The sequence below is a fragment of the Python bivittatus genome, unplaced genomic scaffold (assembly GCF_059951505.1).
Source record: "Python bivittatus isolate LINGU-HERP-01145 unplaced genomic scaffold, Pbiv_v1 ctg000080_np1212, whole genome shotgun sequence".
In the NCBI taxonomy this organism is placed as follows: Eukaryota; Metazoa; Chordata; class Lepidosauria; order Squamata; family Pythonidae; genus Python; species Python bivittatus.
In genome coordinates this window covers 87,685,442-87,698,197 of record NW_028277035.1, presented here as the reverse complement: position 1 = coordinate 87,698,197, position 12,756 = coordinate 87,685,442, and the positions used below count along the sequence as shown (strand labels likewise).

The window sequence follows — 12,756 nt, the reverse complement described above, 5'->3', positions numbered from 1 at the left end:
AACAGGAAATAAAACAAACAGCAGTTGGAGAATCATAAAAAGCCCTCAGCACAGCCAGGAAATGGGCTGCATCACATGCCCAGGGCCCCAGGCTTCGGCCCATATTGTATGATGTTAGATCACCCAATAGTCCAAAGAAAGCGTCCTTATTTGTCTATTTATACAACTGGAGTTCAAGTTAGCCTCCTCCTTAATTGCTTGAAGATTAAGCAAAATAAGCTATTTCAAAGTGAATTCCAGTGATTTTCATGTAATTTACTATCTCATACATACATACATATTATTTACCTTGGATCTATTTTGAAATGACTTTTCTCAATGCGGCCAAAACATCCCGGTTCCTCAGGCTATATATGAAAGGGTTAATCATGGGAGGGACAACGGTTATAAACACTGAGTTGATACTGGCCCTTTCTGCTGAATAGGAGGATGTGGGTATCATGAAGGTCGAAATAGCCGCTCCGTAGAAGAACCCCACCACACACAAGTGGGACAAGCAGGTGCCCAAGGCTTTGTGGCTCCTTTCTGTGGACTTCATCCTCAGAACCTGCAAGAGAATGGCCAGATAGGAAGCAAGGATGACTGAGACAGGGATGAGAAAAGATAGGAGATTACCAAAATATCTTGCCTTTTCCAATGCAGAATTGTCTGAACAAGACAATTGTATGAGGGCTGGAAGCTCACAGTGATAATGAATAATCACATTAGTCTTGCAGTAGGGAAGAGGCAGGACGTAGAGACAAGAAATCAATGCCTGCACAAAAGTCCAAAACCAGACACCTACCGACATAATATAGCATATTTTGCTCCTCATGAGGACTGGATACTGCAGAGGCCTACAGACAGCCACATATCTGTCATAGGCCATGATAGCCAGGATCAGGCATTCAGCTCCTCCCACAGCCATAGTGACAAAAATTTGGAGAGCACACCCATAGAGTGAAATGGTGTACCTTTTGGTTGCAAAATTCACAGTCATCAAGGGAACAATGGCAAGAGTTTGGCAGAGGTCCATGACAGACAGCTGACTCAAGAAAAAGTACATTGGCATATGAAGATGAGGATCCACTTTAATAAGGAAAAGAAGAAGACTGTTTCCTACCAGAGCAATCACAGACATGGAATTAATCACACCAACAAAAATGGTGGGTGATTTTTGATGGAGAAGTCCAGCAAGAACAAACTCTGTCCACAGCGTTATATTCTCTTCTCCCATCCTTCTTTCACTGTCTAGATTTCACCTAATAACAAAGAAATAGCTTGTGAAAATGGATTTTATTTATTTTCCTCTTGGTTTATAGAATGAAGGAGGACACAGAAAGACATGAAAGGAAGCTGGGTGGCCGGGGAGACACTACAAGACCAAAAAGAGGCTTACATATAATCCAGTAAAACATACAGCAGGAGGGTATACATGGCTGACTTTGCCTCTTCTCAAAAAGCTAAACAGATTTGGGCCGGCCAGTGGTTCAGTGAGGAAACACTTGGGAAGCCCTGGGCTGAAATAACGTGACATGGGTAGGAGAAGCACATGAAGGAGCCAGAGAAGGAGGACAGACTCCTGCAGCCAAATCAACTCCACTCCTATTGCACTGCTGAAATGGCATTCTTCCACTGACTGGGGATGTGATGAAGAGTCATTCCTTTTTCTTACGATGTGTTACATACCCAACAAGGGGTAATTTGGCGCAGTGGCTGAAGGCACTGGGCTAGAAACCGGAGAACTGTGGGTTCCAGTCAAACCTCAGGCACGAAGTCAGCTTCCTCAGCCCTAGGAAGAAGGCAGTGGCAAACCACTTCAGAGCATGTTGCCAAGAAAACTTCAAGGACTTCTTCAGAAAGTCACCAGGGGTCAAGCATGACTTGGAGACAAAGCACACACACACACACAAACACACACACACAGAAAGAGGACAGTGCTATCTGGCAAAAACTCAGAAGAGATACAATGGAAGTTGGGTAGGGGTTAGTAAATCACTTCCTTGTGACCCAAAATAGGTGTCAAGCGTTTCAATGCAGCAACTGAGAAATCCCCCTTGTTGCAAACCAGCTGCTGGATGGGAGAAGAGGCCTGGATGCATAACATCGGTTTCCCAACAGCTCAGTAGGCATAGCTCAGTCTACACTTCACAGGAAGCTTCTCTTTCTTTGATTGCTGCTGAGGTTCTGCTTGTATTTTCAGTTTGATTGTTCAGTGAAAAGATTCTTTCTTCCCAGAAAAAGTGCACTTCCATGCATTTAACCGAAAGATGACGAAGATGCTAGCTTACAGATACAGTGTGATATATATGTTATAGAAATGGCAGGGTTGATTCCATATAGAATAGAAATATGAGGTCTTGTATTCTGTCAATGGAGTACAAAATGAAGCAGGGCAAAGGCTAATAGAGTTCTGTCAAGAGAACAAGCTGGTCATAGCAAACACTCTTTTCCAACAACACAAAAAACGACTCTACACATGGACATCACCAGATGGTCAATACTGAAACCAGTTTGATTATATACTTTGCAGCCAAAGATGGAGAAGCTCTATACAGACAGGAAAAACAAGACCAGAAACTGACTGTGGCTCAGATCATGAGCTGCTTACTGCAAAATTTAGTTTTAAATTGAAGAATGTAGGGAAAACCACTAGACCACTCAGGTATGACTTAGATCATATTCCTTGCCAGTACACAGTGAAGGTGATGAATAGATTTAGGGGATTAGATTTGGTAGACGGACTGCCTGAAGTACTATGGACAGAGGTCTATAACATTGTAGAAGGGGCAGCAACTAAAACCATCCCAAAGAAAAAGAAATGCAAGAAAGCAAAATGGCTGTCTGATGAGGCTTTACAAATAGCTGTGGAAAGAAGGAATGCAAAAAGGAAGGGTGAAAGGGAAAGATATAAACAACTGAATGCAGATTCCCAGAGAATAGCAAGGAGAGATAAGAAGGCCTTCTTAAATGAACAATGCAAAGAAATCGAGGAAAACAATAGAATGGGGAAGGCTAGAGATCTCTTCAAGAAAATTGGAGATATCAAAGGAACGTTTAGAGCAAAGATGGGCATGATAAAGGACAAAAAAGGCAGGGACCTAACAGAAGCAGAAGAGATTAAGAAGAGGTGGCAAGAATACAGAGAAGAACTCCACAAGAAAGGTCTTAATGTCCCTGATGTCCATGCTGGTGTGATCACTGACCTTGAGCCAGACATCCTAGAGAGGGAAGTCAAGTGGGCCTTAGGAAGCAGTACTAACAACAAAGCTAGTGGAGATGACAGTATTCCAGCTGAGTTATTTAAAATACTAAAAGATGATGCTGTTAAAGTGCTGCACTCAATATGCCAGCAAGTTTGGAAAATGCAACAGTGGCCACAGGATTGGAAAAGGTCAGTTTATGTTCCAATTCCAAAGAAGAGCAATGCCAAAGAATGCTCAAACTATCGCACAATTGCGCTCATTTCACATGCTAGCAACGTTATGCACAAAATCCTACAAGCTAGGCTTCAGCAGTATTATGAACCGAGAACTACCGGATGTAAAGGCTGGGTTTCGAAGAGGCAGAGGAACTAGAGATCAGATTGCCAACATTTGTTGGATCATGGAGAAAGCATGAGAGTTCCAGAAAACCATCTACTTCTGCTTCATTGACTATGCAAAAGCCTTTGATTGTGTGGATCACAACAAACTGTGGCAAATTCTTAAAGAGATGGGGGTACCAGACCACCTTACCTGTCTCCTGAGAAAACTGTATGCGGGCCAAGAAGCAAAGTTAAAACGGGTTATGGAACAACCGATTGGTTCAAAATAGGGAAAGGGGTACGACAAGGCTGTATACTGTCACACTGCTTATTTAACTTATATGCAGAGTACATCATGAGAAATGCCAGGCTGGAAGAATCACAAGCCGGAATTAAGATTGCAGGGAGAATCATCAACAACCTCAGATATGCAGATGATACCACCCTAATGGCAGAAAGTGAAGGAGAACTAAAGAGCCTCTTGATGAAGATGAAAGAGGAGAGTGCGAAAGCTGGCTTGAAACTCAACATTAAAAAAACTAAGATCATGGCATCTGGACCCATCAGTTCCTCGCAAACAGAAGGGATAGAAATGGAAGTAGTAACAGACTTCATTTATTTGGGCTCCAAGATCACTGCAGACGGAGACTGCAGCCATGAAATTAAAAGATGCTTGCTACTTGGGAGGAAAGCTATGGCAAACCTAGACAGCATATTAAAAAGCAGAGACATCACCTTGCCGACAAAGATCCACATAATCAAAGCTATAGTTTTCCCAGTGGTAATGTATGGCTGTGAGAGCTGGACCATAAAGAAGGCTGAGTGCCAAAGAATTGATGCCTTTGAGCTGTGATGCTGGAGAAGACTCTTAAGAGTCCCCTGGACTGCTAGGATGTCAAACCAGTCAATCTTAAAGGAAATCAACCCTGACTGCTCATTGGAAGGATTGATACTGAAGCTCAAGCTCAGATACTTTGGTCAGCTAATGCAAAGAGAAGACTCTTTGGAAAAGACCCTGATGCTGGGAAAAATTGAAGGAAAAAGGAGAAGGGGACGGCAGAGGATGAGATGGTTAGATAGCATCACTGAAGCAATGAGTGTGAAACTGAGCCAACTCAGGGAGGCAGTGAAGGACAGGAAGGCCTGGCACAATATGGTTCATGGGGTCACAAAGAGTTGGACACGACTTAACGACTGAACAACAACAACAACATTCTGTCAATGACCCTAAAATGTCTGGTGATCCAGATTACATTTGAAAATGCTTCCAGAGCCAAATACAGAATAAGATAGCATTACTCTCAAAGGGATAAGATATCCCTTTGCTTACCATTCAGTTGTTCTTTTCATTCTGTGAATCAACTAACAGTAGAAAAATCAGATTTCAGAAAAGTATCCAATGCAAAATTTTAAAAAGACATACCTGACGTTGAATCAGATGCTGCAAAGCAGTTACAAAGCATTTTCTTAATGCTTCTTTGCCCTTTAACAGGTTCATCCTATAACTCCGATTTTCTTCAGATTTCTAGTCAACACAGTTCAAACTTTGGGGAACTTAGCATTATGAAGAATAATTTAAAAACTTACCTCTTAAAAAGCAAAGCAGCTTCTTCCCAAAGCAGCGGCCATCCCACTGAAGGTGTGTATGTGCAAGCGCACATGAATGTATTAACTTAGTGACAGTATCTTCATTCCTCCAAGGAGTATCCTTCACACCCTGGGGAAATTTTCTTTCAAGACTTTAATTAAGATACCTCTTTCCTCCATCCTTTCTTTGGAGTGTTTACAAGCAACTTCTGCCTGAAGTAGAGCCTCAGGGCCATGGTGCATTGCTCAGACGTCTTCTCACCAGCTTCATCAGGTTCCTCCTCATGGTGACCTCAGAATCAGATCACTCATTCATCCTTTGATACGAAAGTCCGCTCCTGGGTTTTCATCACTTTGCTGAGTGCTGCTTAAGAGGATGGAGAGACCCGCTATTAGATGTTGACATGGCATTGGTTTTTTCTTATTAAATGTGACAAAAAGGGGAACTACACATGATTAATACAATATCTGGCCTTTGTGAAAGAAATATGGGGATGAGATTGGGGAAAAAGAATAAGCACTTCTGAATTGGTAGTGACTGTCATCCTATCAGCTATGAAAAGAGAGATTGGGGCAGAGAGAGACGGAAAAAATCAATGAATCAATGGATTTAAGCCTACAGCTGTCCTTGTAAACATGGTCATATCACCAAAAAATTCTTGCAATAAGTTGACAGTTACTAATTTATATCAATACCTGTAATTTTTGAAATCTTTTCTCATGTAAATCAGAATGCAGTACATCTCATCTGCAGAGCAGGGGGCTGTAAACAATGAATCTATCTGAGTGTCCAATCTGCTGTCTACATGTTCACTGTATGTGAGCAATTCTACACTAGCTGTGTTGTATCATTTTAGAGTCTTTTGGATTTAACAGTGTGAATGCAACTGAGAAAACAAGGACACATCCAGACTAATTATTTTTAATATTTCTGTCCAGTATCAGCAACCATTTTGATCAACAGTAGAGAAGCAACACAGCCGTATTATTTGAATATCAAGCAGGTTTCCCAACATAATCTTATATATTTTCCCTTGGAAGGATTCCCATTAAACAGTGGCAATTCTTTCAAGCAAATATTAACAATTAAGTTCCCTCTTTCCTAAAGAAGATGACAATCCTGATGCCTTTAGTGGCTACAGAATTCAAATGATTTTCTTTTCTGAGGCCAGAGACAGGATTCCAACCTTTGAGAAGATATGCTGACAATCAGTTCCTCCTTTCCTCCTCTCTATCAGCCTCCAAGGCTGACCCTCTTTGAGGGAAGGGAATTGAAATCTAACATTACAAAGGCGGCAGGGGGGGGGAGGTATCTTTGGGGCACTCTAGGTCAGAAAAGGCTACGTGCCTATCAAGGATCATAACTGCTTTCTCTTCTCCTCACAAGGTGAATCTGGGGGCCCATGTGTCCCAAATCTGCTGTTTGAGCCTCTAAAAGCTCTTCTGACCACTAATATTGAAAATCCATGGCAGAGTTTCCTCCTTTTGAAAGCCACAAGCACCACAAAAACTGTGGTGCTGGGCCACTCATACTCTGCTTACTGAGACAATTGACATGACTTGATGCCCAGATTATTTTTTCTTTTAAACCCAAGCGGAGGGCCACAGACAGTCAAACAAGTTGTGCTTCCCTTGCTAGCAAAAACAGTCCAACCAAGCTACGGTTGGTCCCCTTTCAGCCAGTTATTGGCAATTACCATCAGAAAACAAAGTTTCAAAGGTAGCCCTGCCCTCACAGTGGTTTCAAAAGTAAGAAATAGAGCTCACTTGACTTCTAACAAGAAAGTGACCGCAACTGAAGCATTCCATTTCAGTCTCCTTCAGAGATTTATTTTTTATTTACTTATTTATCATATTTATACAGCTGCCCATCTCATATGAGATGACTCTGGATGGCATACAACAATTAAAACAATAAATACATAAAAACAGCTGCATACATACATACATACATACATGCATGCATGCATGCATACCCTTGGCCTTCTCTTGCACCACTTGTACTATGAAGGAAGGTGGCCAAGGGATCTCCTAAGCTAGGCTGTCCAGTGTGGACTGCAGGAATAACCTCTGCCTGGGCCAGAGACGGCAAGCCTGAAGACCCCTCAGTTCTCCCTCAGTTCTCCCAGGAAGGATGAGCCAGAGGTGTTCTCTGCCCACCTCCCTCTGGCACTAATGGCCAAAACTCCTAACCAACATGACCTGTAGATTTCCCCCTCTGGCACCTGCTGCCAAAATGTGTCCTCCCTTGGGATGTCTCATGTGTCCTCCTCTAGGATGTGCTGGCCAGGAGCTTTGGCTGGTGTTTGTCAGAGAAGGTAGTGGGGTGGCACTGCTAGTCAGCAAGTCCGGAAGAGTTCCTAGCCAACGCTTCCTGCCTACTCATCTCATTCTAGTATGAGCTGTCCAAGAGCTTGGCTTCAGATGACAGGTAAGATATTGATGAGAAGGGAGAGATTCCTGCCTCCATTGTAGCAGCAGCCAAAAGTCTCCTGGACTGGGTGGGAAACCCTGTTTCCTCTTTTTTACTTAGGTTTGTAGTAGCTTCAGACTGTTTTTCTCTCTCTCTGTTCTACCTACTGATAATAGCATTGGTAGGGGTGCTGAGAAATGGCAAAGAATAGGAAGAAAAGTCAAGATGGTAGCCATGATGGTGCCATTGAAGCTTCACCCTTTTCTTTTTTTTAAGGTGTGTGAGACTTTGCAGCATCTGTTTCTGTTATTTAGACACAGTGGACACAATCGACACAATAGCGCTCATTGGAGGAACAAAGGAAGCAAATTAATAGGAAACTAAAGTGATCTTTTGAACCCATCTATACCAGCTCTCTTCCAACAGTCCCTCTGGCTTCCCAAGAATCACTTCGTGATCCCTTTAGCTCTCCATTCCCACTGTATAATCTAGATTTCAAGCAATTTCCTCTCCTCCAAGGGCAAACCCCAAACATAGTTTATTAGAAAATGCTTCCAGAAGGATCACCTGCTCCAAATTTTGGAGTATTTTCTTGATGAAAGCCATTAAGAATGCTGAGAATAGAACTCAAGATTTCCTCATCGTCATTCACAGTTGTTTGCTGTTCATTTTTTTTATTCTGATAAGAAAGGTTTTCTGGTAACTTGTCCCTCTTTAAATATTTATTACTACCAAATATCATTTTATATTATTATTATTATTATTATTATTATTCCATTTAATAATTCAACACTTGTTTCAAGGATGAAACTAAGAGATGCAGGTTATTGAATATAGATTTCAATAGATAAAAAAGCAATCTCCCCCTACAGAAGAATGTCAGTTTGAATTATTGTTTTAATAATAAAAAGGGTTGAACGTGCATGAACTCCTAGGGTTGAGGATACTTCATTAATGGGCTTGATTGTTGGATCAATCTCAGGATTCAGAAAAAAAACTGTAAGCCACTGCCGACCAGAGAGAGCATAATAGCTCAGCAGCCCAGGATGAATGGCTGTGCAGGGAATGGACCAGCTGCTAGAAGGAAAGGGGCCTTCAGCCATCTGGAGCTGAGCTGCTACAGAACGAATTGCTGGAGTCTACCTGCTCTGACTGATGGAGCTGGAAAACAACTGTTTTGAACCAAAGGTGAAAAACCACAGCCACAGGGTGCATCGCAATGGCCTGGGAGTTGGAAGAGGACAACGTCATCCACTCTGGAAGGAGTGGGTGGCCTGTACTGGCAGTGGGCAAAGCACAGAGTGTTGTTCTGCCCTTAGAGAAATCAACTTACACTAGAACTGGGAAAAAGGAATCCTACTCCCTCCTGTATTTGCACCCAATCCTCCGTAGCAGATTAGGGGAAATGCTGTAGGCTGTTCTGGGAGGGGTGGAAAAACTATTCCAATTTGTTTTGCCTTTTGTAATGCCTTTAAAGTCATTGGCTGCATTCACATAACTTGTTTAACTAATTACTAGAATCGTCCATTTTTTAAAAATAAATTTTATTAAGTTTTCCAAAGAACAGAAAAACTAACACAAACTAATACAAGGTAGAGAGAAAGGAAGAAGAAAAAAAAGGGGGGGGGAGTAGAGAAAGAAAGAGTGAAAAGAAATAGAAAAAAGGAGCTTCCAATTTCTTCTGCAACCAATATAAGTACAGTTACACAATTGTCTCTTACTCGATGATTACCAAAAAGCTCACTTTGTTCTATGATCCATTTTTTTTTCTAGCCATTCAAACCACAAGTCCTAAGGCATGTTTTTTCTCTTTCATGCAAAAAGTCTGTAAGGGGTTTACAGTCAGTCATAAACGCAGATATTGCTTTTTCTCTAATCAAAGAAGTTAATTTAGCCATCTCTGCAAGCTCCATCGTCTTCACCAACCATTCCTCCATTCTGGGTAGTGTTGCGGAATCACCCAGTTTCTGAATCGAAATCTAACCGAAGAGGCTAGATGTTTACAACATATTTTTAAAATACCAAAGTTAAAACAAAACAAAATAAAACCCCATATTTAGCATGCTATGTCATTATTAGCTATTATACATGACAAGGATTGCAACTGGTAGAAAAAATTTAGGTAACCAATTTTATTAAGATGAAACAAAAGGGAAAAAATAAGTTAAACTTGATTTTGTTTTGGCTGACTTTACTAGGCTCTTGGACGAAAAATATACCTGTTCCATTGCAGATCCTTGTTGAGACAAGAGATTCTAACATTTGAACTCTTCCTTGGAATTAATATTTGAACTGAACTGTGAAACTCTGCCCTAGTCATTTTATTCAGGGATCATTATCTCAGCACTGGTTTGCAAATTAAATGCCTGGTTTTCACCATCCAAGGAAAAGACTCTGGTACTGTAGGGATTCCCAAGGCTTTAACCGGGGTGGAGAAGCAACTTAACTTCATACAGAAACAGACTCTGTATTTTTACAGATTCTTTTGTCTAAGAAGTTGGATTATCTTTTTCTAACACCGCAGGGTCAGGATCACTCAGGGCCCTTGGCAGTCTTGCCTGAGCTCCCCCTCTGCCCAAAGGGGTTTCTAACAAGTCAGGGGATCTGCATCCTAGTTTGATTCCCAGACAGCGGGATGAATGGATGGATAGATGGATGGATGAGGAAGGAAGGAAGGAAGGAAGGAAGGAAGGAAGGAAGGAAGGAAGGAAGGAAGGAAGGAAGGAAGGAAGGAAGGAAGGAAGGAAGGAAGGAAGGAATTTCCGTTATTCCTTGCCACTCCCTAAAAAAGTACTGCTTTATTAACCTAAACAAGAGACATTTGCATACTTTTTCATTGCTATCAAATAAAAACGTCTTATAATCGAAATATACTTGATTGCTTTATTTCCAAAAATGTTTTATTTCTTTATTTTTAAATCGATTCATATAGCCACCCATCTTAGTACCTGATGCTTACAACATTAAAACAAATGAAAGCATATAAAAATACAAAACAAACAAGAAATAAAACAAACAGAAGTTGGAGAATCAAAAAAAAAAAAAGCCCTCAGCACAGCCAGGAAATGGGCTGCATCACACCCCCAGGGCCCCAGGTTTGGACACATATTATATGATGTTAGATCACCCAATAGTCCAAAGAAAGCGTCCTTATTTGTCTATTTATACAGCTGGAGTGCAGGTTAGCACCCTCCTTAATTGGTTGAAGATTAAGCAAAATGAGCTATTTCAAAGGGGATTCCAGTCATTTTCATTTACTTTATAAATACATACATACATATTATTTACCTTGGATCTATTTTGAAATCACTTTTCTGAATGCGGCTAAAACATCCCGGTTCCTCAGGCTATATATGAAAGGGTTAATCATGGGAGGGACAACGGTTATAAACACTGAGTTGATACTGGCCCTTTCTGCTGAATAGGAGGATGTGGGTATCATGAAGGTCGAAATAGCCCCTCCGTAGAAGAACCCCACCACGCACAAGTGGGACAAGCAGGTGCCCAAGGCTTTGTGGCTCCTTTCTGTGGACTTCATCCTCAGAACCTGCAAGAGAATGGCCAGATAGGAAGCAAGGATGACTGAGAAAGGGATGAGAAAAAATAGGAAATTCCCAAAATATATTGCCTTTTCAAATGCAGAATTGTCTGAACAAGACAAATGTATCAGGGCTGGAAGCTCACAAAGATAATGGAAAATCACATTAGTTTTGCAGTAGGGAAGAGGTAGGACATAGAGAGAAGAAGTCAGTGCCTGCAAAGAAGTCCAAAACCAGACACCTACTGACATAGTACAGCATATTTTGCTCCTTAGGAGGACTGGATACTGCAGAGGCCTACAGACAGCCACATATCTGTCGTAGGCCATGGTAGCCAGGATCAGGCATTCAGCTCCTCCCAGAGCCATGGTGACAAAAATTTGGAGAGCACACCCATAGAGTGAAATGGTGTACCTTTTGGTTGCAAAATTCACGGTCATCAAGGGAACAATGGCAAGAGTTTGGCAGAGGTCCATGACAGACAGCTGACTCAGGAAAAAGTACATTGGCATATGAAGACGAGGATCCACTTTAATAAGGAAAAGAAGAAGACTGTTTCCTACCAGAGCAATCACAAACATGGAATTAATCACACCAACAAAAATGGTGGGTGATTTTTGATGGAGAAGTCCAACAAGAACAAACTCTCTCCACAGTGTTATATTCTCTTCTCCCATTCCTCTTTCACTGTCTAGATTTCACCTAATAACAAAGAAAAAGCTTGTGAGAATGGATTTTGTATATCTTCTCCTTGTTTTGTAGAATGAAGGAGAACACAGAAAGAAATTAAAGGAAGCTGCATGGCCGGGGAGACAATACATGACTAACCAGTCTTATGTATAATCCAGTAAAACATACAGCAGGAGGGAATACATGGCTGACTTTGCCTCTTGTCAAGAAGCTAAACAGATGTGGGCCGGCCAGTGGTTCAGCGAGGAAACACTTGGGAAGCCCTGGGCTGAAATTACATGACATGGGTAGGAGGAGCACATGAAAGAGCTAGAGAAGGAGGACAGACTCCTGCAGCCAAATCAGCTCCACTCCTGTTGCACTGCTGAAATGGCATTCTTCCACTGACTGTGGGTGTGATGAAGAGTCATTCTTTTTCTTTTGATCTGTTACATACCCAACAAGGGGTAATTTGGCGCAGTGGCTGAAGGCACTGGGCTAGAAACCAGAGACCTGTGAGTTCCAGTCAAGCCTCAGGTACAAAGTCAGCTTCCTCAGCCCTAGGAAGAAGGCATTGGCAAACCACTTCAGAGCATGTTGCCAAGAAAACTTCAAGGACTTCTTCAGGAAGTCACCAGGGGTCAAGCATGACTTGGAGACAAAGCACACACACACACACACACAAACACACACACACAGAAAGAGGACAGTGCTATCTGGCAAAAACTCAGAAGAGATACAATGGAAGTTGGGTAGGGGTTAGTAAATCACTTCCTTGTGACCCAAAATAGGTGTCAAGCGTTTCAATGCAGCAACTGAGAAATCCCCCTTGTTGCAAACCAGCTGCTGGATGGGAGAAGAGGCCTGGATGCATAACATCGGTTTGCCAGCAGCTCAGTAGCCAAAGCTCAGTCTACACTTCACAGGAAGCTTCTCTGTATTTGATTGCTGCTGAGGGTTTGCTTGTATTTTCAGTTCGATTGTTCAGTGAAAAGATTCTTTCTTCCTTGGAAAAATGCACTTCCATGCATTTAACCGAAAGA

The 12,756-nt window shown here is 41.8% G+C and overlaps 2 protein-coding genes across 2 annotated transcripts; both read right to left on the bottom strand.

Annotated features, from left to right (window-relative positions):
• Positions 1-295: 295 nt before the first annotated feature.
• On the bottom strand, positions 296-868 carry LOC148216781 (olfactory receptor 2T5-like). The gene has a single exon (XM_088134705.1). It carries the CDS (start codon positions 866-868, stop codon positions 296-298), a length of 573 nt encoding a protein of 190 aa, XP_087990831.1.
• Positions 869-10,800: 9,932 nt separating this feature from the next.
• Positions 10,801-11,373, bottom strand: LOC148216780 (olfactory receptor 2T5-like). The gene has a single exon (XM_088134704.1). It carries the CDS (start codon positions 11,371-11,373, stop codon positions 10,801-10,803), a length of 573 nt encoding a protein of 190 aa, XP_087990830.1.
• Positions 11,374-12,756: the final 1,383 nt, after the last annotated feature.

What these genes read in the sequence shown, in the direction of transcription:
- LOC148216780 (XM_088134704.1), bottom strand. Translation starts at nt 11,373, where the DNA reads ATGGCCTACGACAGATATGTGGCTGTCTGTAGGCCTCTGCAGTATCCA.
- LOC148216781 (XM_088134705.1), bottom strand. Translation starts at nt 868, where the DNA reads ATGGCCTATGACAGATATGTGGCTGTCTGTAGGCCTCTGCAGTATCCA.